This window comes from Eubalaena glacialis, chromosome 8 (genome assembly GCF_028564815.1).
Source record: "Eubalaena glacialis isolate mEubGla1 chromosome 8, mEubGla1.1.hap2.+ XY, whole genome shotgun sequence".
In the NCBI taxonomy this organism is placed as follows: domain Eukaryota; kingdom Metazoa; phylum Chordata; class Mammalia; order Artiodactyla; family Balaenidae; genus Eubalaena; species Eubalaena glacialis.
This window is the reverse complement of record NC_083723.1, coordinates 122573589-122594539: the sequence shown is the minus strand read 5'-3', so window position 1 is coordinate 122594539 and position 20951 is coordinate 122573589. Positions and strand designations below refer to the sequence as shown.

General features: G+C 60.9%; 2 protein-coding genes across 11 annotated transcripts in view; one reads left to right on the top strand and one right to left on the bottom strand.

The window, feature by feature from the left end:
* LOC133096690 (SCO-spondin-like) overlaps positions 1–10391 on the bottom strand; it is a 43610-nt gene extending 33219 nt beyond the window's left edge. The window contains 20 exon segments of the mRNA XM_061198289.1: positions 229–273; positions 276–484; positions 715–809; positions 933–1122; positions 1927–2161; positions 2396–2561; positions 2759–2963; positions 3004–3130; positions 3133–3180; positions 3837–3954; positions 4762–4906; positions 5274–5514; positions 5741–5785; positions 5788–5911; positions 6187–6249; positions 6615–6862; positions 6984–7002; positions 7005–7071; positions 7469–7627; positions 7857–10391. Coding sequence (XP_061054272.1) covers positions 229–273; positions 276–484; positions 715–809; positions 933–1122; positions 1927–2161; positions 2396–2561; positions 2759–2963; positions 3004–3130; positions 3133–3180; positions 3837–3954; positions 4762–4906; positions 5274–5514; positions 5741–5785; positions 5788–5911; positions 6187–6249; positions 6615–6862; positions 6984–7002; positions 7005–7071; positions 7469–7627; positions 7857–7906 — 2599 coding nt within the window. The 5' untranslated portion in view covers positions 7907–10391.
* On the top strand, positions 10086–19081 carry ZNF467 (zinc finger protein 467). 10 transcript variants are annotated; one of them, XM_061198886.1, is made up of 6 exons: positions 10566–11074; positions 12636–12827; positions 13080–13155; positions 13640–13756; positions 14573–14686; positions 17207–19081. In XM_061198886.1, the coding sequence occupies exons 3-6, from the start codon at positions 13122–13124 to the stop codon at positions 18694–18696; spliced, it is 1755 nt and encodes a 584-aa protein (XP_061054869.1). In that variant the 5' UTR covers positions 10566–11074; positions 12636–12827; positions 13080–13121; the 3' UTR covers positions 18697–19081. The 10 variants fall into 10 exon arrangements, with proteins under 10 accessions (XP_061054879.1, XP_061054875.1, XP_061054872.1 ...); XM_061198887.1 differs by lacking the exon at positions 10566–11074 and adding an exon at positions 12469–12526; XM_061198896.1 differs by lacking the exons at positions 10566–11074; positions 12636–12827 and adding an exon at positions 10086–10106.
* The last annotated feature ends 1870 nt before the right edge of the window (positions 19082–20951 follow it).

The window sequence follows — 20951 nt, the reverse complement described above, 5'->3', positions numbered from 1 at the left end:
CTCTAGCTGTGTGACCTGGGGCTAGTCATTAGACCTCTCTGGGCTTTAATTTCATGGAGCCTTCCAGAATTATGATTCCCAGCCAAGAGAAGAGGTGCCAGCCCCACTGCACCGACGGCTAGCAGTGGGGAGACACGGGGAACCCCAGACCTCGGCTACCCATGCAGAGCTGTGATGCCACCTGGGGTGCTCCTCCCTGGCAACGTCACCCTTCCATGTCGCAGCCACCTCTCAGCATGTGCACAGCGGTGCTCTGCAGCCGCACGGTCAGCGCTTGGTGCAGGTGAGGCCGCTGGCCCCGCAGGGCAGGTCCTGGGCAGAGACTGTGAAACGGCCGCTGGCCTCTCGCACCAGCAGATACTCGCAGGCCCCGGGGAAGGTGAGGGCCAGCCCATCAAATGTCACATAGTGGGGGGCACCTGATGCCTGGCACCGTCCATCACACCGCTGGCCCGTGCAGCGCCACTGCCGACCCTGGCACACCCTGTGGGCAACGGGGAGAGGGGAGACAGATTCACGAAGACAGGGACCTGGAACTGTATCCAGGGGAGGCAGCCGGTCCAGAGTCCAAGCAACTCCAGACAGACCCTCGGTTTGGAGGGATGCTGAGGACTCCCGTTGTCCAGGCCAGTCTGGATATCCCACCCACCATCACCCCAGCCCCTAGCCAGGGGTCACTAGGTCACAGGGTTACAGGTCACGGGCTGGGCATACCAAATGTTGTAGTCCTCCTGGATTGCAGCGTTGGGCGGGTACCACTGCCCACCGTGACGGCAGGGACAGAGCTCGGAAGGTATGCAGCCCTCATCCTGAGCAGAAGCCGGGAACAAAGGGCTCCTTGGAGGACTGCCTGATGCACCCCCCCCCCCGAGTTACACACAGGCAGGGGTCAGGGCAGGGCTCTGGTTAGGGTAGCCCCCTCCAGGACTTACCAGCAGCACAGTTCCTGGGGGACAGACACAGCCCCCCATACTGCCTGGGGGGCAGGAGCCGTTGGCACTGGGGCTGTCACAGGTGAGGAGGCAGGCACCAGGGACGTAGACGAGCCCACGGGGGCAGAATGCCTATGGTGGGGCGCAGCGTTGAGCAGTGCAATTCCATAGGCCCCTCTCCTGGCAGATGCTGCCAGAGGTGGGGAGGCAGGTAAGGGCCAGGCCGAAACCCAGACTCACTTCCAGGCCCCTGACCTGCCCTGGGAGAGCCTCAGGATCCCAGGGGTCTGGAGCCCCTAACGTTGAGGGAAAATCCAGCTCTGACACTGGAGACCTGAGCGTCTCACCCCCAACCCCAGTTGTCACAAGCACAGGAAGTGGGACTGTTTCCAGCATCTGGCCATACCTGGGATAGACACTGTCACCCTTTCCTGCCCCAACTCCAATAGAGGCCATTCTCTGGGCTCTGGGGAGGGGCAGAAATATTGAACAAACCTACTCCCAGCACAGGTAGGAAAAGGATTTCACTGAAGTTGCACTCTCACCCACCAAAGCCTGGATCTGGCACAGGCTCTGTAGATCTGTAACTTGCCTTTACTTCCTAACCCTTTGAAGAGCCTCTGGACCACACTCAACTGGAATTCAGAGATCTGGGTTCTAGTCCTTCATCATTAACAAGCTATGTGACTCTGCAAGCTATTTAGCCTATCCAAGCCTCAGTTTCCTCATCTGCAAAATGGGAACAATTTTTCCTCTTCCTACTTTACTAGGTTATTGTAAGAATTAAGTAAGATTAAATAAGGTAATATACGTGAAAGTGCTTTATAGGCCCTAAAGTGCTCCACAACTGAGGGGAAGTTATCAGCATTTTGTCATTCTGACGTGCATGCCATCGGCCCGGAATCCACAGAGCTACATCCCCGGCCCCTTTTCTCTAAGCTCCACCTCTTCACCCCCAAGCTTTTTGCCTCCCCCCACAGGTGTGTGCTCTTACCAGCGGTTGCAGTCCTTCATGGTAGCACTGCCAGGGGCATAGCGATGGGCCCCAAGCTGGCAGGGGCATGAGCCGGGGGGCACACACTGGCCCTCAGGGTCCCAAAGCAGCCCCAGGGGGCAATTACAACCGGCCACACAGCTGCCCAGCTCCCCACAGCCTTCAGTCTCCCCACAGTTCCGACCGCACACTGGGGCACACTCCTGGTACTCCTGGCCACCAGGACACAGGACAGCTGGGCACAGAGATGCATGCAGGTCAGGGGCATTGCCACTGCTGCTCTGCCCACCCCTCTGGACCCGACAGTCCCTACGTCTCTGAAAGAAGGCAAACCCAGCAAACTGCCGAGGTCAGAGGTCCTTCTGGGGACCCTCCCCTGCTGCAAAGCCGTTGGATCCCACTGAGCCATTCCTAGAAGGTGCTGGAGGAAAGAGCCTGGGGATGGGGCTGGCCGGCTGAGCAGACTCACGGCAGAGGGTCTGGTCTCTCCAGGAAAGCAGGGCACCCTCCTGGGCGCAGCGCCGAGCATAGGCAGCGAGCACGGGGCACAGGCAGTCCCTGCCAGGGGGGCAGCCACACACAGCTGTCAAGCAGCGCAGGTGGAACGGCTCCCTGCCCACCAGCCTGTGGCACTCCTTGGAGGGAGATGAGGAAGGGGGTCGGCTCCTCCCCCACGGATTTCCCTGTCTCCTCTGGTCCCCACTGCCACCTCCCAGTGCTCAGCAGCCCTGGCAGGGCACCAGGGCCCTCCCAGTAGCCCAGGAGGAGGGCAGGGCAGGTATTGACCCCATTTTACAGGTGCACACAGGAGGAGCGCCCCCAACCTGGCTACCTGGAAGACTGGGCCATGCAAGATGGCACAGGCTGCCTCCACGAAAATGTGACGCTGAGTGTGGGTGCTGCAGCGGGAAAGTGGGGCGCTGTCCTCCGAGGGGCACCTTCCCTCGCCTGTCACTTGGAACTTGCTAGCAAAGGCGGCAATGCTGGTCTCCACGTCGCCAGCAGGAGTCAGGAAGTCATCCTGCTGGTTCCAGGCCCTCTGTGGCTTCGCCCAGCCACTCACCCGCCCTCCGGCACACCTGGAGGGCATGGCGGGGGTCCAGGGTGATGTAGGCTGCAGGGTCAGACACTCCCTAGAGGACGCGGGCCCCAGGCCAGCACAGCAGCAGGAAAGTGGAAGAGGCGTGGGAGATGCTGAGGCCCCAGTGCCGCTCCAGGGCAAGACCACATCCTGCCCGTCCACCAGTACTGCTCCTGCAATAGGGGGTCTGTGAGGGGGCCACCCCCAAAGGGCTGGGCTGGGCTGATGACGGTGGGGGGAGGGCACATTGCAGGATGGGGCTGTGAGAAGGGGAAGGACCTGGGGTAGGAGGGGGGAGGGCCTGTGTCATGGTGGGCTGCCCACCCTGAGCAAGGGGAACTGGAGTGACCCCTGGGAGGTCACGCATCCCACCTACAACCCCCACGTGACCCTTAGCACCCACTCTGCCTTTGCCCTTGGAGTCAGTGTGCAGGAGGAGCTGGGACTGGGCCCTGGCTGTCCAGAGCTGGGAGGGGCCTGCCTGGCTTGGTTACCCCAAGAGGCCTTTCAGATCCCTCAGAACTATATGAATTGTATTTTCCCCTCAGGATGGGGCAGAAGACGCCTTGGAAAATCTCCACAGGACTTTATGTCTGCTTCAGAGATGGCAGAGTGAGGGGGAAGTTGAGGCAGTGATTTTGGTTGAGGGAGGCTGGCGGGAGAGCTGGGCTCAGGAACCACAGGGCGGTGTGGATGGAAGGTGCTGGACAGACCCCAAGTCCACAGGGAGAGGAGAGATGACAGGAGGCCCCTGGGGCCCGAGCCACACTCCAGAGGGCTGCTGGGGGCAGAATGCCTGGTAGGTAGGTACCCTGAGAGCTGCGGCTACCTGAGTCCCTGAGCTGGACGTGGGTGTCCCCCAGGGAGACCGAGGTGGCGTGGAGGCAGCTCCCAGCGTTGCAGTCCCCGTGCTCCAGTACAGTCAGTAGCTGCCTCTTTACGAAGTCCTGGGGCCGACGGTGAGGGACATGGTGGCGGTGGGGCAGACTCTGAGAGCAGCTCCTGTTCTACTGGTCACCTACGGCACACACTGGGGGCAGCTTCCATGCAGCACGTATGCTGACCGCCTGCCAGCCAGCCAGACTCTGTGAGGTAAGGGGCTTAACCCTCACCAAGGGCTGGCATGTGAGACGTGTGTGTGTGTGCGTGCACGCGTGCACCCACATGTGGAGGTGTGTGTGTGCATGTTTGGGCAACATGTCTCCTCTCCCTCCTCCCTGTGGGTATGTATGCTCATCTCTTATGTGTGCCACGCACACACACACGCTAAATCTACGTGCACACGTGTGAGCATGTCATGTGCGAGCTCCTGTTTGTGTCCATGTGTGTAAGAAGGTGGCCTGGGCCTGAAGCTGGGAAGTCACCTAACTTTATTGGGAGAGGGCTGGGAGGAAGGAGGACCCTTATTTCCCCTGGGGTTGTTTTACAGGAAGTAGCGGGTGACAAGCCCAGCTGTCCCGTGTGTGAGAAAGGACCGTGAGGTTGGGTTTTGTTTTGTGCCCCTGGGCTGGGGTGGCGATGACAGCGGGACTTTCACAGGAACCTAAGGAGGAGGCGAGAACCCAAAGGGCAGGCTTGGGGGTCTGCGGCTGCCATCTTCCCTCCAGAATCGTTTCTCTCTCAGCTTTTCCCTGGACGACTGTGTGTTTTGTTTATTTAGTGGTTTGCTTACAGTCCCTTCTCCCCCATAGCACCCCTACGAGGGCCCCCGCTCTGGCACGACATCCCGCTCCCGGAGTTGGTCCTCTGCACACCTGCACCTGGCTGAAGCGACGACCCGCGCGGCCCCGGAAGGAGAAGCTCCGCCCATCGAAGGTGAGGTAATGCCCGTCCCCGCCCACCGCGCTCTCGGCTGGGCACGGCGCCTGCGCGCAGAGCCAGCGGCCGTCCTGGCCTACGCTGTGGGCGCGAGAGACGGGAGGGCGCGCTCCGGATCGGCCCCACGGCGGAGGGCGGGGGTGGGGGGTGGAGTGGAGGGGGTGGAGGGGGAGGGACCGAGCTGGAGACGCCCTCCCACCCCCCCAAAACCCTGGTCCCTCCCTCCCCCGGCACCCCCTTCTCCCCGTTAGCACTAGAGGTCAGCTGATGGAGGTCACTGGCTAGGTTTTTAAGCAAGGCCGTCACTTATGCCTTGAGAGGTCACAGGTCTCTTGTGAGGGAGGCCCCAGAAGGGAGGCAGGTTGAGGAAACAGCATAAGGGAGGGATCAGAGGGGACCAGGGAGCCTCCAGCCCCAGCGAAAAGGCCAGCAAGGCCCGCGGACCCACCGCAGGCTGCACAGCCGGCGCACGATGTCACCGGGGTCGTAGCGCCGGCGTCGGTGGTAGCAGGGGCAGCGGGCAGCAGGCACACAGAGGGCGCCGTCCCAGAAGAGGCCGGGCGGGCACTCGCAGCCGCTCACGCACTCTTCCCCGCAGGACCCCTCGCCCCCCTCGCCCACTGCCGAGCAGCTGGGCGGGCAGGCCGAGGCGCAGTCCGAGCACAGCCGGCCCCCCAGGCACAGGCGCTCTGCGGGCACAGGAGTGGGTTGTGAGGCCCAAGGAGCTCCCCTCCTCCCGCCAGATCCCGCTGCCGCTGAAGAGCCGGAAGGCCTTGGCAGCCCCCCGAGAGGGGCGCGCAGGGGGTGGCGGACCCCTCAGGAAACAGAAGCCACGTGAGGGCCCTCGGTCAGTTTCCAGTTCCACTGGGTGGGGAGGCCAGAGGCTGCGCACAGAGGGACGGGCGGGAGCCCTACCGCAGAAGCCGGGCTTCCTCCAGCGCACGTGGATGCGCCGCGCGCACACTCCTGGGCGTAGCTGGCCACGGTGGGGCACGCGGCCTCCAGCCGCTCCTCCCGCCCACTGCCCGCTGGGGCCGCAGCACGGTAGGCAAAGGGGCAGGCCTCGTGGTACTCAGCAGGGGGCACCTGCCGAAACGGGACAGCCCCTCAGCCAACCAGCCTTCTCCAGTACTCACCAGCGCCTCCCTCCTCTTGCTTCCAGAACGCCCTGGTTTATAACCAAACAGGTGAACACTGCAAGGGACCTTAGAGATAATATATAGGAGCCTCCCAGAGGGGGCGCCCTGACCGACGGCCCAAAGCAATTTGGTGGCTGGACCAGGTGCCCCGTTTGGCACCTCCCCGGCACTCCCCCTTCCCACCCCTCCAGTGCCTGATGCCACCTCCACCCCCACCTGTACCTGGGCATGGCATTCCCTGCATGCACCGTCCAGCAGCTGATGGCACACATCCTGGGCTGCAGCCTGGTGGCGCAGTGGTTAAGAATCTGCCTGCCAATGCAGGGGACACAGGTTCGAGCCCTGGTCCGGGAAGATCCCACATGCCGCGGAGCAACTAAGCCCGTGCGCCACAACTACTGAGCCTGCGCTCTAGAGCCCGTGAGCCACAACTACTGAGCCCACGTGCCACAACTACTGAAGCCCGCGCGCCTAGAGCCCGTGCTCTGCAACAAGAGAAGCCACCTTAATGAGAGGCCTGCGCACCGCAACGAAGAGTAGCCCCCACTCACCACAACTAGAGAAAGCCCGTGCACAGCAACGAAGACCCAACACAGCCAAAAATAAATAAATAAATAAATTAATTAATTTTAAAAAAAAAGAATTCTAACTGCCCGTCGGGGGAGCAGGTGACGGCCGGGGCTGTGCCTTTCCCGCAGGCTGGGGTCTGTGGACCCACCTGGGAGTTTGCGGCTGGAGCAGCTGTGGCAGGGCTGGGAGCGGCCATCCCGCCAGCTGTGTCCCCAAGGCCGGGCACAGCACTCCTCCAGGCTTCCCACGGAAGCGTTAGCTGAGCCTGCCCTCAGCTGGCACAGCCATGTGGCAAAGCAGTGGCCCTCAAGGCTGGCTTCGGCAAGAGCTGTGGTGGGTAGAAAAAGAGAATGGGGCAGAGCCAGATGGTCAGCCTGGATCGGACTTCCCTCCCCAGGCAGCCTGCCACCTCCAGAAACCCCGGATCTGGGCTAATCTCAGGCGCTTACCCAGGGTGCAGTGGGTGTCCCCCCACCCCAGCCTGGGCAGCAAGCCCTCACCGTCTGGTTCCATGCAGCAGGCCTGGTTTCCGGGGACCTGGGTCCACCAGGTAGGGGGAGGGGAGAAGATGTTAGTTTTCAGCCCCATCCCTGGGAATGGCCTGGGTCATTCAATCTGGTCACCTACTCTCTGAGAGGCTTTATCATGTAATTTTCCCTTCTTGGTCTCAATTTCCAAAGCGAGAATGATCTCGGGAAGGCGGACTGAAGGGTAGGCACGGGGAGCAGGCATCATGACTCTCCCTGCGCTGCCCACGGAAGTGCCCACTCATCCACCAACCCCACCCCTACCCCCCGCCCCTCTGGAGCCCACCCACGACCTGCTTCCCAAATGCCCGCTTCTCCAGGTCACCACTCAGTCCTCCCCTACTCTAAGGATGTCACCCCACGGCTCTCTCCTGCTCGGCAGCCAGCCCAGGCTCCACGTCACTCACTTGTAGATGGGACAGAGCCCCGCACGGCCACTCCAGGTCAAGTCCAGCCGCCAGCCCCGGCGCTGGTAATGATGGAGGCTGGTGCAGGGCACCAGGTCCTCCTGACGGGGGGTTACTTCCTCCTCCACCAGGATGGTCTCTGTCCGCTCACACCACCGCCTGTCCATAGATGGGGACCGACAGCTGCGGCCACCATCCCCATCTGTCCGAGAGGCCCTATCCTGTGACCCCACTCCCAGTGGAGAGTTAGTTAACTGAGGAGCAGGCTAAGTTAAGCAGCCTGAGAGAAGGGGGGCGCGGGAAGGAGTCTGGCTGCCCCAGAGGGTCCTCGGCCTGGGGCAGGAGGAGAAGGATCTTAGTCCGAGGGGCCCCAGGGTGGGCTGCTTACCCATTAGCCAGTGCCCATGCCGTCCCAGAGAGGAGGGCAGGGAGCAGCATGGCGACCCCCAGGTCACCTTTGGGGGCTGTGAGGCTTTGGCGAGCCAATGCTGTGGCAGGTGAGCAGAGGCCGGGGCTGGCCTCCCCGGCTCCACACTGCTGCTACTGCAGCCTGGGGTCAGCGTGTCCAAGGCAGCCTGAGACAGCGAGCGTGAGGCCCGTGGCACTGGGGAGGCTTTATCTCAGCCCCATGCCCTGGAGCACCAGCTGCCCAGAACCAGATTGGACCTGCCTACACATCACGCAGTCGCCTCAGAGGCCAGCTCTCCCTGGAAACAAACCCCTTCCTGGGGTGTGTGTGTGTGTGTCAGTGATGGGGGGGTCCGTGTGTCCCAGGTCACAGCCAGACATACTGGGCCTCTGAGAGTGCACACTCTCAGGCCCTACCACCAATGAACGTGGACGGGGCAAGCCACACTCTCTTTCTGGGACTCAATTTCCTTACCAGTAAAAACCTCAGGGGCCTCCCAGGGAATCACAGGTGGGACAGGGGCTCCACGAATACTTTGAAATTGTGTGTGTGCATGTTTTTCTGATGACAGTTCCATAACTTTTATTAGATTCTCAAGGGGGGCCATGACCCCACAATAGTGTTAAGAGTCACAGGGCCACGGCTTTCCAGCCCTCAAATCCTGAGTGTACGATCCTCTCCCCTGTCCCTTTCCTGCTTCTCCTGCCCCCTCTCCTACCAAGCACTCCAGAAACGAGGGTCAGTGAGCAGAAGGGAATGGGGTTTCCAGGGCGATTGGACTGTGTGCGGACAGAGGGATGCCGTGCGTCCTTCCCTCTGTGCGGTCTGACTTCTTACTGAGGGTGATCATGTGTGCCTGGCTGGGTCCACCCTGCTCTCCTAGGGTCCCTGGGATCCAGAACCAGGAAGCCCAGACAGGGGAATGAGAGCCAGCCTCAGGGAGGAGTGCCTGGGCTAGCAAGTGTGGGGGGCAGGAGGCAGAGGGGTCCGCAGCCAGCTCCCCCAGCCCTGCAGGCAAGGCAACCGGATGGGATAATCCAAGCAGACCATCCGGTTGGAAGAGGGTTGGGCAGCAGCTCGCTCCCCAGGGGAATCCTGGTTACATCCTGGTTACCGGTTACCAGCTCCGAGGACACCCAGGCTGGAATGTGGCCTGGGCCTCAGATCGAGTAACCCTCCAACCCCTAAACCTGATGTGCCTCCAAGCATCCCACACAGTCACCCCACCTGTGGTGGGCAGGGTCGGGGGGAGGCTGCCGGGAACCAGAGCCCTGCCAGGCTTTCTTCTGGGCCGACCCTTGGTCCTGGGCCAGGAGAAGGTGCAGTGAATCCCTCAGGGAGCTCTCGGATGGGGTCCTCGGAAAGGTCCAGGGTCAGGCCGTGGACACCCAGCTGTTCCCAGCCTCTCACACATGCACACCCGGACACTCTCCCTCTGGCACCTAACACACACTCGCACTGCAGGTCTTACAAGGACAGACCGAGGTGCTCATGCCCCATGCTGGCACACAGTGATGTGTTCTGCTCCCAGGGCCGTCTTGCAGCCTGGTGAGCAGGCCAGACACTGAGTGGCTGAAGCAGCCCATACAGAAGGTAGAAGAGCCTTCCACAGCTGATTCCGAGGCACCCTGTGCTCTTCTGGGTACCACCTGTTCCTGTCTCCCTCATCCTAAGCATCAACAAATGCTGATGTGCCCCTGCTGCATGCCGTGCTTCTCTGTGCCCTGGTATCCCCTCCAGGTGGTGGGGTGTGGAAGCCAGGGGAGGCTGCTCTTCGCACCGAGTCATCCCCACCCCTCCCCGAAAAGCCACACGTGGATTGGGGAGAAATACAAGTCGCATCCTTCTCTCTAAAGAGGGCAGGAGGGAGGAAGCTGGAACCCAGAGGAGATGGGAGAAAGAGATTAGAAAGGGAGGCCCGGAATAACCAGCCCACATTTTAGATGGAGGAGGACGGGATATGGGGAGCTTTCAGGGGTGGGGGTGCCCAAGTGGCAAAGCTGAAGAGAAACATCACAACCAGTGGCAGGGATGTCTGAGGGCACCCCTCCACACCCGACTGGCAGAGGTTTCCAGCCGGGTGGGAGGATCCGCTCCCCACCACGCCCAGGGGACTCTCCCCTCTCGTCAGCAGCGGCTCCCCAGGATGCCGCCGCCGTGGGGAGTCTTCACCCCATCCGACTCCGGCCTCACCCCGGACGCCTCCTCGCCAGCCCTGCCTTTTCCCAGGTGACCTGGTTCAAAGCCCCCACCCCAATTTCTACTTCGAAGGTCACGTTCTTAGCAGGCACTGGGGCCCAGCCTGGTCTCCTTCGGGCTCTCCTCACCGCCCCCAAGGGATCCGGCTCCCGCAGTGGGTCTAAGATCGGTGGGGGCGGGGGGGGGGTACGGGTCTGGGTGGATCCGACTGGGATCAGGGTGGAGAGCGGGGGCAGGGCCGCAGTTTCCCAGACCGACCCCACCGACCGACAGTCGGGGACTCGATCCCACCGCGGGAGCGCGGCGCAGACACATTCCGGCGGGCACTTGCGATTCAAAGACAGCAGCGCAGACACTAGCTCCCTTCCCCTTAACAGGCCCCCTCCTTTTCCCCCCAACTCCACACCGCCCCCCGACGCCCCGCGCTCCACCTTTCCCCTGGCTCCTCCCTCCGCGCCTGCCGGCACCCTCCCTCGCAGCCCGAGTGCCCTTCCTCCCTGCCTCCTCTCCCTCCTCCACCCCTTCCCCCGCACTCCTCTCCCCCCCACCCCTTCCCCTCCCCTGTCCTTAGCTCCCACTTTCCATCACCTACTGCGGGCCGTCGTTCCTCCAGAGCCTCACCTGCCCGCCTAACCCGCTGGGCACCCTCTCCACTCCTGGGCACCCTGTCCCCGACCTCCCCCACTGGCTGCCCCGCTGCCCCCTCCCGCCTCCTCGCTCCCCTCCCCCTCCCGGGCGCCGCTTCCCCGCTCCCGCTCCCTCCGCGTCTTTTCCTCTCCCCTCCCCGCGAAGTTTCGGGGCTGTCAGTCTGTCAGTCTCCGGGCAGTCCGCACCCGGACTGCAGGCGGCGGGCGCCATCGCGAGCCGAGCCCGCGGGGGCAGGAGGCCGGGGCGCCGGGGTCCGGGCGGCAGCGGGGAGACCGTGGAGGCGCCCAGGGCGGGCGCTCCGCCGCTTCCCCGCCACACCCGCACTCGCAGCCACCGCCCGTGCGGCGCAGGTGACAGCCCCGGGGGTGCGGGCGCCCCGAGCGCAGGAGGGGTGGGGTGGGGCTGGAGGGGGAGCGAGGGCAGAGGAGCGGCGAGGGCCGGAGAAGGGAGGGGTGGGACCGGGGAGGAGGGCCGGCTGGGGGGTCAGGGCTTCCATGAGAGCGGAGAGCCGGCATCCGGAGGGATGGGCGGGGGCTGGGGAGAGGGGGCCGGGTGGGAGTCAGGTGGGAAGGGGTGGGAGGCCCCCGAGGGCAGGGAGTGGGGCGTCTCAGGAGAGGGGGGAGGGAGTGTGGGAGGGGGCCGAGGGGCCGGGGAGGGAGTCGAGGCGCGGGGATCGGGCGTTTGGGAGGGGCGCGAGAAGGGCGCTGACAGGTGAGCCCGGGAGCCGGGAGGGGGTCGGGACGTGGAGTGAGCTCCAGGCGGAGGGGCTCCGGGGGACAGACGGAGGCGGGGAGGGGGGGTGGGAGGGGTCTGGGCGAGAGGAAAACTTGGGAGGGGTGAGAAGTCAGTGGGGAGCAGAAATGGGGAACGGAGCCCCGGAGAGGGAGGGGAGGGGACGCGGAGGTGGGTTGGGAGGCAGGGGCGGGGAGGGGCAGGGCCGGTGAGGCAGTCGGAGTGAGCGCGGAGCCTCAGACCCGAGGCTTGGTGGGGGCCGGGCGACTAGGCGGGAGCTCGGGGCGGGGGGGGGGGGGCGGACTGGAAGGGGCAGGGGAAGAGCAGTTCTGGGGAGTGGGGACCAGGAAGGAAGGGAAGCGAGAGCCTGCTGGGGAGGCAGAGGGGGAAGGGAGACGGGGCCTCGGAGGGGAAGGAGAGCTGCAGGAGGGAGGGAGGGAGGGAGGGAGGGAGACGGTGGTGTGGGGAGAGGAGGAGGAGGGCTGGGGAGCGGGGGGGGGGGGAGGGAACTGAGGTGAAGAGAGGAAAGGAAACCAGAGTGGGGGAGGAGAGGGAGAGGGGAGGGGAGAGCCGGGAGGAGGAGGGCGGTGTTGGGGAGGAAGGAAAAGAGGAGGGGGAAAGGAAGGGAGAGGGTGTGCGGCCGGGGAGGGGGAAGGAGCCGGGGGAGAACCGGGAGGGGAGGGAAAGGCGGCCCTGAGCCTGGGGAGGGGGAGGGGAGCGCTGCCGCGGAGGCTGCCCCAGCGGAGGGTCGGGGGGCGGTGGCTGCGGAGGGCAGACCCGAGGGGGCCGAGAGGGGTTGGCAGGCAGGCTGTGGGCAGGGGGAGGAGCCGGAGGGGCGGGGCAGGGGGCGGGGCTGGAGAGCCAGCCAGCTTCCGTGGGGAGAGAGAGCGGAAGGCGGAGGGAGCGGGAGAGGGGAGGGGTGGAGGGAAGGCTGCCAGAGAGACTGGGGGGGAGGGGAGTCTGCTGGGGGAGGGGCAGGGGACCCGCTGGAGGAGGAGCCGCGAAGGCGGCTCGAGGGCCGGGTGTCCGAGCCTGGGAAAGCCCCGCGGGGGAGGGGCGATGGTTGTGAGGTAGGGTTTTGGGGAGGTGAAGCCAGAGTTATTCCTGCCTCCGGTGAGGACCCTCCGCCGAGGGCCTCCCCACCAGTTGCCCAGTGGTGATCCTCACCTCCGCCCCTAGGCTGGCTCCTATTTCACCGGCTCCTGCAATGACCGCTGGAGGGCCTAGGAGACGAAGTTCCCCGCTCTCCCCTCTGGTCTCCCACCCTCCACCCCCTCCCCAGAGAATCGGTTGATTCCTGACACCCCCAGGCAAGGGCCCTGGGGGGTGGGGAGCGCTGAAGGGCTGCTGCTGGCTCTGAGAGACCTGCAGGTGAGGGTGGCAGGCTGATTTCCGGAGCTGACCTGAGCTTAGCTTGCAGAAATGGCTTCAAGGCCTTCGCCTTGGTCCACCTTCAAAGGTGTCTGCTTTCTGAAATCCACGTTCCCTCATTTCTCTCACCTGTACCTGAGGACATCACCTCTGGAGCTCCTGGAGATAGCTGATGGGGAGAGGTTGGGCAGAGCCAGGACCCAGGTGGAAGCTGTCTGAGAAGAATCTGAACAAGGTTGTCTTTCTCCTTAGGGTCTGTGGCCGGATCCCCAGGAGGAGTTATCCTGGGTTGCCATGAGAGAGACCTTCGAGGCCCTCAGGTCCCTGGGTGAGCCAGCAGAACTGAAGGAACTTGGATGGGGGGCAGGGGAGTAGGAAGATTCGAGAACATACTATGCCTGCTGCTTCCCTAATTCAGACAGCAGAGCATCCTCAGGAGGCCGCAACCCTGATACCCCAGAGACCCTGGGAGCCTTTCTTTAGGGCAGCATCCTTTTCGGTTTCATCAGGAAGAAGGCCTGGTTCATGTTGGAGGTGGTGCTAGTACTCACAGAACACCAGGATATTTAAATCTCTTCTCTCTCTTCCTTCTGTCGCCTGTCCTTGACGCAGTGCAAGGGGGCTGAGGTCGATACCTGGCCAAGCCACTGCAGGGCCTGGCTGTCCCTTGTCCATGCTAGTTAGAGACCCTTCCTTCCTGAGCACATGGGGAAAACCCATTGGGTGGGCTGGGAAGAGGAAGACCCCCCCATCTTTGATCACCTCTTCTGTACTTTGTGCTTTACTTGGACCCATCCTTTTGCCTGTAACAGGACTCTCTGTGGGACAGCCGGAGATGGCCCCCCAAAGTGAGCCTGGGGAAGAGTCCCATAATGCCCAGGAACAGATGTCCCCTCCCCGGGAAGAGAGAGCGCTGGGCAAATGCTCAGGTAAGTAAGTGGGGACCACGGAAGGTGGCTCAGGGTGGAGTCTTCCTTCCTTTGTTCGTCAGGTATTTATTGAGCACCTACTAAGTGCCCCGTGCTATTCTAGATATTCAGGATACCTCAGTGACCAAGGAGACAAAGATCCCTACCTTCCAGGAGCTTAATCCTAGTGAGGGCAGAGGGTCAACAGACAACAAATGTAGAAATAAGTGTACTTATAACCCGTGTTAGAAGAGGCTATGTGCTTTGGGGGCGTAAAGCAGGGTGAGGGAGCCTGAGACCACTGCAGGTAGGGGTGGGGCAGGCTGGAGGATTAAATAGTGGGGTGAAAGTAGGCCTCATTGGGAAAGTAAGATTGGAAAGAGGTGAGGGAGGCAGCTAGGCAGATACGGCGAGAAGATGCCTAAGGCTGGCATGGACCTGGCTTTCTGACACCCCAATCTTCTCTAATGATTTGCCTTGGAACTGGAGTCCATCTGGTGGCTGGGAGGTTCCCCATCTCCCCTCCTAGGAGCCTCATGTAAGCCTCAGGGCAGGGACCCTTCCTTGCTTCCACTATCTTACACACACATATTCCAGAAACTCCTCACAGCTGTGGCTCTTGCAACCTGCACGGCCCTAGCAGCTGCCCTGCTTGAAGGAGCCTGAGGCTGCCCTGGGGCAGCTGGGAATTCAGCCCCTGCAGGTATGATGTGGGATGCAATCCTGCCGGTGGGGCTGGGACCGGGGTCTCAAAAGCCCCTGCTTCCTAGCGCCAGTGGGGAGCTCTGTCCATCTCTGATGTCTGCGGCGTCCTTGAGGTAGCCTGTTCTCTGCCAGGGCGTGAGGCCCCCAGACCAGAGGAAGGTGCCCCCACTGAACAAGCTGAAGCTCCCTGCAGAGGAGGCCGGGCATGTGCACCACGGAAGGCTGAGCCCATGGGCTCCTGCCCAGGTGAGTCTTCCCAGCTCTCCATCCCACCAGGGGGCCAGGCGGAGGGAGCAGGGGCCTGCCAGCTCCTGAGCTGCTATCTGAGGAGGGAGCCACCCCAGGCCCTACCAGCCCAAGATGAATCAGGCCCTGGCACATTTCTGCTGTAGAGCTTCAGCACGCAGAGGGAATTCTACATCCACAGACAACAGGAATCGGAGAGGCTGGCCCCCAAAGAGAAACACACTCTCACCTCAACTTCCTCCAGAAGTCTTAACTTCCCAGCCTGTCTCCCCCAGTCAAAGTTCATTCCTGTTGACAACTTGAATTATGATTCCCAGGAAGACATATGGCGTTGATCAACCTTTTCATTGTCTCTCCCCAGACATGCTCCTTCCCCCAAATCTCCACCGATCTCGGTGCTACGCAAATGCTCCAAATCTGTTGTATTTGACGCATCTCCCCCATACGCAAGGCGATCAAACAGTTCGTTCTCTCTCCACAGTCCTACCCATCACTTCCTTCCACTACCAGCAGCTTTATCACCTTCTGCCTGAGTGATGTCACTTATTCCACAAGGGCTTATTTAGTGCCCACTAGGTCCAGGCTGTGTTAGGTAGAGCGGGAAGAGAGGGGCTCTAGAGTGACACAGTCCTGGTTTGAATCCTTGCTCCACATTTTTTGGCTGAGTGATCTTGGATTAGGCTAGAGGAGCCTCAGTTTGTTCACGAGAAATAAGAGTAACTTCTGCACAGGGGTTTTTGTGAAGGTTTGTGAGAGTGTATATACAGTGCTTCATCTGCAGTTGGCACTCAGTACATGAGGCAATCCTCATTTTTATTAGATGCGTAAAGAAACAGAACACAAGATGTCTGCCCTCCAGAAACTGAAATCTGATACCAATATGAGCTAGAATAAAGAATTAAAAGCACAAATAACAATAAAGGCATGTCACAAGGAAGTGTAAAAGTGTCAACAGTTAAGTGTTTATATGAGATCCTCGTGCGTTGGATTTGTCCAAGATTTTGTTGATTTGTGCTCCATATTGAGAGAGGTGTAGACTTCAGCTTGGATGAGGGTGAGGGTGGAGGATGGGAAAACATTCTAGGCTGAGAAGAGACCTCGAACTAGGGAAGTTGACACGTGACTGGGGTTACAGAAGACCAGCTTGCCTGAAGTGAGGGGTTTATGCCTGGGAGTATTAAGAGAGTTGGACTAGGTTGGCGTGAGCCTCAGATGCAGCTAGAACTTACTTTATCCTCTAAATAACAGGGAGCTATTGATGGTTCTTCAGTAGAAGAGGGGCACAATGAAAATGAAAGCGATATCACAGTATGATAAATAGTTGTTTGGAACTGATGGATGGGTAAAAGAAACTAGGAGTAAATCTAATTGTGATACTCCATGTGTAATGTAACCAAGGCTCAGGCTATTACAGACTTTTAGAGCCAGACAGGACCTCCGATCAGCTGGTACAAAGGTTCTCAAACAAGAATTACTTCGGGAGCTTGAAAGAAAGAGAACAGATTCACGGGCCCAGCTCCCATAGGTGCATTTTGTGAAAGCTGCCCAGGAGATTATGACATGGCCCCAGATTTAGGAACCATGAACTGGTCCAACCTTTATGCCTAAGCAAGCTAACAAACTTAGTTGAAAGAGATTAAGTGACTCAACCATGGTCACACTGCTGCTTAGTGGCAGAGGAGAACCCAAGGGGACACTCCCGGTCTGGGTCCTGAGCGCCTTCCTCTTGGCTGGGCCATTGCAGTGCCCAAGAGGGGCAAAGCTCCAGGGGAACCCATTTCCAACCTGCTCCCTAAGAGGGCCCTCCCTGTTTCTCCAGCGGTGGCACCATCCATTGGTCCCCCAAGTCCTGTAAACTCAATCCTCTTCTTAAATTGGGATTTCCCACCTGGCCCTGTGAATGCAGCGATGAAGGGAGTGGGAGCAGGGGAAGCCTTTGAGAAACCACAGGAAGGAAGGCAAAGGTACTCAGTGGCCACTGGGGAGGAGCTAGAGAGCAAGGGGGGCGTCCAAGGTGAAAGTCAAGGTTCCAAGTCCAGCCGGCTGGGAGAAGGAGGCTGTAGACCTCCTGTTGGCATCAGCGGGGTAGATCTGGGAAGGGGGGGTGTTTGGCGGTAAGCCTGCTGAGCTGTAGCCAATTCGCAGGACACGCAGGGGAGTTGCTCAACTGGAGAGGAGAGGTTGAGGTTCCAGAACAGAAAGATCTCGGTGGGGGGGGGGGGGAGGCACGTGGACACATGAGCCAGGACAGGAACCTGAGGACTGAAGCTTGAGGGAGAGTAAGGGGAGGCTACTCCAGAGGCAGGGAGGCAGGCAAACCGGGGCGAAAGCGTCCCCGCAGCAGAGAGCCCAGGAGGAGGGCTTGCAGTGATCTTTGGGTTTGGTCATTCCCAGGAATTTCCCAGTGGAAAGAGCAGAAGCTAGACTTCAGGGCTCCAGGAAGTGGCGGTCGTATTGGCAAATAAACGGCGCATAAATAAACGTGGGGCGTAACAGACTCGCCTTGTTTTGATCTTTCAGGGGAGGAGTGGATGCTTCGGAAGGTGAAGGTGGAGGAGGAGGCTCGGCAGGCGGAAGAGGAGGTGGAATGGCCCCAGCGTCTGTCATTACTCCCCAGCCCCTTCCCCGCACCTGACCTGGGGCCTCTGGCCGCCGCCTACAAGCTGGAGCCGGGGGCCCCAGGGCCACTGGGTGGGCTCGCGCTGGCGGGGTGGGTCCCGACCTCGGAGAAGCCCTATGGCTGCGGGGAGTGTGAGCGCCGCTTCCGGGACCAGCTGACCCTGCGGCTGCACCAGCGGCTGCACCGCGGCGAGGGCCCTTGCGCCTGCCCGGACTGCGGCCGCAGCTTCACGCAGCGCGCGCACATGCTGCTGCACGAGCGCAGCCACCGCGGCGAGCGGCCCTTCCCGTGCTCCGAGTGCGGCAAGCGCTTCAGCAAGAAGGCCCACCTGACCCGCCACCTGCGCACGCACACGGGCGAGCGGCCCTACCCGTGCGCAGAGTGCGGCAAGCGCTTCAGCCAGAAGATACACCTGGGCTCGCACCAGAAGACGCACACGGGCGAGCGGCCCTTCCCCTGCCCCGAGTGCGAGAAGCGCTTTCGCAAGAAGACGCACCTGATCCGCCACCAGCGCATCCACACGGGCGAGAGGCCGTACCAGTGCGCGCAGTGTGCGCGCAGCTTCACGCACAAGCAACACCTGGTGCGGCACCAGAGGGTCCACGAGGCGGCCGGCCGCGCCCCGTCCTCCCCCGACGCGCCCTTCTCGCCCACGTCCCCTGCCCCGTCCCCCACTCCGTCCCCTCCCGGGCCCAAGCCTTTCTCCTGCTCCGACTGCGGCCTGAGCTTCGGCTGGAAGAACCACCTCGCCATGCACCAGCGTCTGCACCGCGGCGAGGGGCGCCCTTTCGGGTGCGACGAGTGCGCACTGGGCGCCACCGTGGACCCCGCCGCTGCCACCGAGCCCTTGGCCTGCGCGCCCCCGGGCGCTCCCGCGAGCCAGCGGTCCTTCCTCTGCCCGGACTGCGGGCGCGCCTTCGCCCACGGGCAGCACCTGGCGCGGCACCGGCGGGTGCACACGGGCGAACGGCCCTTCGCCTGCGCGCAGTGCGGCCGCCGCTTCGGCTCGCGGCCCAACCTGGTGGCCCACTCCAGGGCCCACAGCGGCGCCAGGCCCTTCGCCTGCGCGCAGTGCGGCCGCCGCTTCAGCCGCAAGTCGCACCTGGGCCGCCACCAGGCGGTGCACACAGGCAGTCGGCCCCACGCCTGTGCCGTGTGCGCCCGCAGCTTCAGCTCCAAAACCAACCTGGTCCGCCACCAGGCCGTCCACACGGGTTCCCGCCCCTTCTCCTGCCCTCAGTGCGGCAAGAGCTTCAGCCGCAAGACCCACCTGGCGCGACACCAGCGCATCCACGGCGGCGCCGCCGCCCACCCGACCTCCGAATCTGACCTCTTGGCTCCCGCCTGGCCCACTCCCACCGAGGGGGCGGCATCCCCGCTCTTTTTCTGAGCCTCGTTCTAGGCCGGACCCTGCCTGTGTCTTCTTTTGTTCCCTGGTTCCGGAGACCCATGCCCGACGACATCTCCTGGGCGGAGGAGCACGACGGCCTGGACAGCCTCTGGCCATTTTCCTTTCCTCTCTGTCTTGCTGGGGAGAAGTCTGGAAAGGATAACCGGCTTTGACATTCTGGGACAAAAACAGTGCTGAGAGTGAATCCTTGCTAGGAACAGTTCAGGCCTGAGTTCCTGGAAATCTCCCACCCAGAGACCCCATCAGAAAGCAGACATTTCCCGGACCACTCCTGACCAAAGACTGAGTCAGGAACCTCTACGAGGGAGGGAAAGAGTGGTGACCTGTGTACTGAAAGTTTCATTAAAATTGCAATCTGAAGGTTCTGGGGCTGTGAAATGAGTTGGGGGGATGGAACCCCAGACTTTTCTCATCCACTCACACACGTTAATCCACACACAGACACTCCTTCCCTTCCTATCCTGCGTGAGTTAAGTTTAGCCAGCTGCTGGTAATGGGCTTTATCAAATCAAAATATGATCCAGCTAATTGCTAAATCACCATCTTGCTCCCTGCCTTTAGCTCAAATTGACAAGGAAGAAACATCAGTGTACATTTCTCATGCCAGGTGTCAAAGGCTAGAATGGTAGGGAATGCAAAGAGAGGGAACAGGGTGCCCCTGGCCACTCCTATGGGGACGGCGTGCCACCAAGGGCTCTGGAGCTCCAGGGCTCTGCCTCTGTTTGCAGCTCTCCCAAGGGGATCTCAGAACAGCAGCCCCACCTGCCACTCTGCCTGGCAGCAGGAGGAAGGACGTTAGTGACAGATGAAGGTTGCTTTCGCATCACACTTTCCCGTAGGTTCTCTCTTTATGATGGGTGCAGACGTTTCTGTAGCCGTGCTTCCCCAGCCTAGACTGGCAGGAGAGCTGGGCTGGCTGGCAGTGACAGGGAGGGGTAGGATGATGGGGGAACGTGTTGGACTTGGAGGGAGAAGTCTTACCTTTGACCTTTCCTCAGCCTCTTGTAGGACTTGTGGCAGAGTCCTCATTTTCCTGGGCCTCTGCTTTCTCATTAAAATAAGATTGCTGACGTTGATGAGGGCTGAGGCTTTTTTTCTAATTCTAGTGGCACTATCACCAAAAATAACCCTAGCAAATATTTATTGGGTGCCTACTATGTGCCAAGCCCTGCACTAGGCACTGGGAAACAATAGTAAGCAAGACAGACAGGACCCTGCCCTCACAGAGCTTGCAGGAAACGTGAGGAGTGCGGGGTTAGGGCCAGCACAGAGGGCTTTGGGAGTGGCGTCCCAAATTCAGGAAAAGTCAAAGGAGGTTCCCAGGATGAGGACACCTGTAAAGTGAGCCCTGAAGGATGGGAGCAAATAACAAGTGGGTAGCCCCTCCTCCTGGTCCTTTTCCTGGGTTCCCACCGCCTTCCTATCCTAGTCTTATAAGTCCAACTGGTCTGAATATGCAAGACCTGGGAAATCTTAGGTGGCACCCAGCCCCCCAGCCATTCTGGTGATGACCATTGTGCTGGGGGAGGCGGAGAAAGACGAAGAGCCAGGCTGCCCTTCTGAGTCAGAGCACAGTAGTGAACAGAGGACAGTGCCTCTTGCCTGCTTGGGGCTTCAAGACCGTCCCCACGGCTTAGCTGGCTCCTTCAAGCACCCACACCAATGAACTGGCACCCAAAGCGCACACGTGCTCCACTCCTAAGTTGTTGCCTTTCCACTTTGAGAAGGAGGGGAAATGGTCAGCGAAGGAGCCAGCCTGGTGTGTTTTAAATACAGGTTCCCCCAGCTATCCTAAAGTAGAACGTCCCTATGAAACCTTCCATAAGCTGAAACATCGTAAAGTGGAGAAGCAATCACTTCAGGACACATCTTGCTAATGGATGCACAGAACAGATAGAGGAGAAGCACAGATGCTCACAGACACAGTTCAAAGCTTTGGTGGCTTGCTGCTGGCATGCCGAGTGTGGTTCCCAGGAAGGAGCTTTGCAGGGTCTCTCTCGCTGCTTGGGGTACGCTGCCTCTATAAGGGCAAAACAAATGCTGGATGCTATTTTCACTTTTCATAAAAGCAAAAATTCTCTTCAGGTTCCTTGCAGTTAGCGAAAGCAGGTACTAATGTAGGTCTTTCATAAAAGTGAAGTGGCGTTAATTCGAACTTTCAAAAAGCAGGAGATCCCTGTAAACCCCACAGCCGGTGCGCTTTGTATCAGAAAATACTCAGATGCTCCAAATGT

Coding starts and splice junctions, on each gene's coding strand:
- ZNF467 (XM_061198896.1), top strand. CDS start 13,122: ATGAGAGAGACCTTCGAGGCCCTCAGGTCCCTGG. Junction 13,757..14,572: donor AGCGCTGGGCAAATGCTCAG/GTAAGTAAGTGG, acceptor GTTCTCTGCCAG/GGCGTGAGGCCCCCAGACCA. Junction 14,687..17,206: donor GCCCATGGGCTCCTGCCCAG/GTGAGTCTTCCC, acceptor TTGATCTTTCAG/GGGAGGAGTGGATGCTTCGG.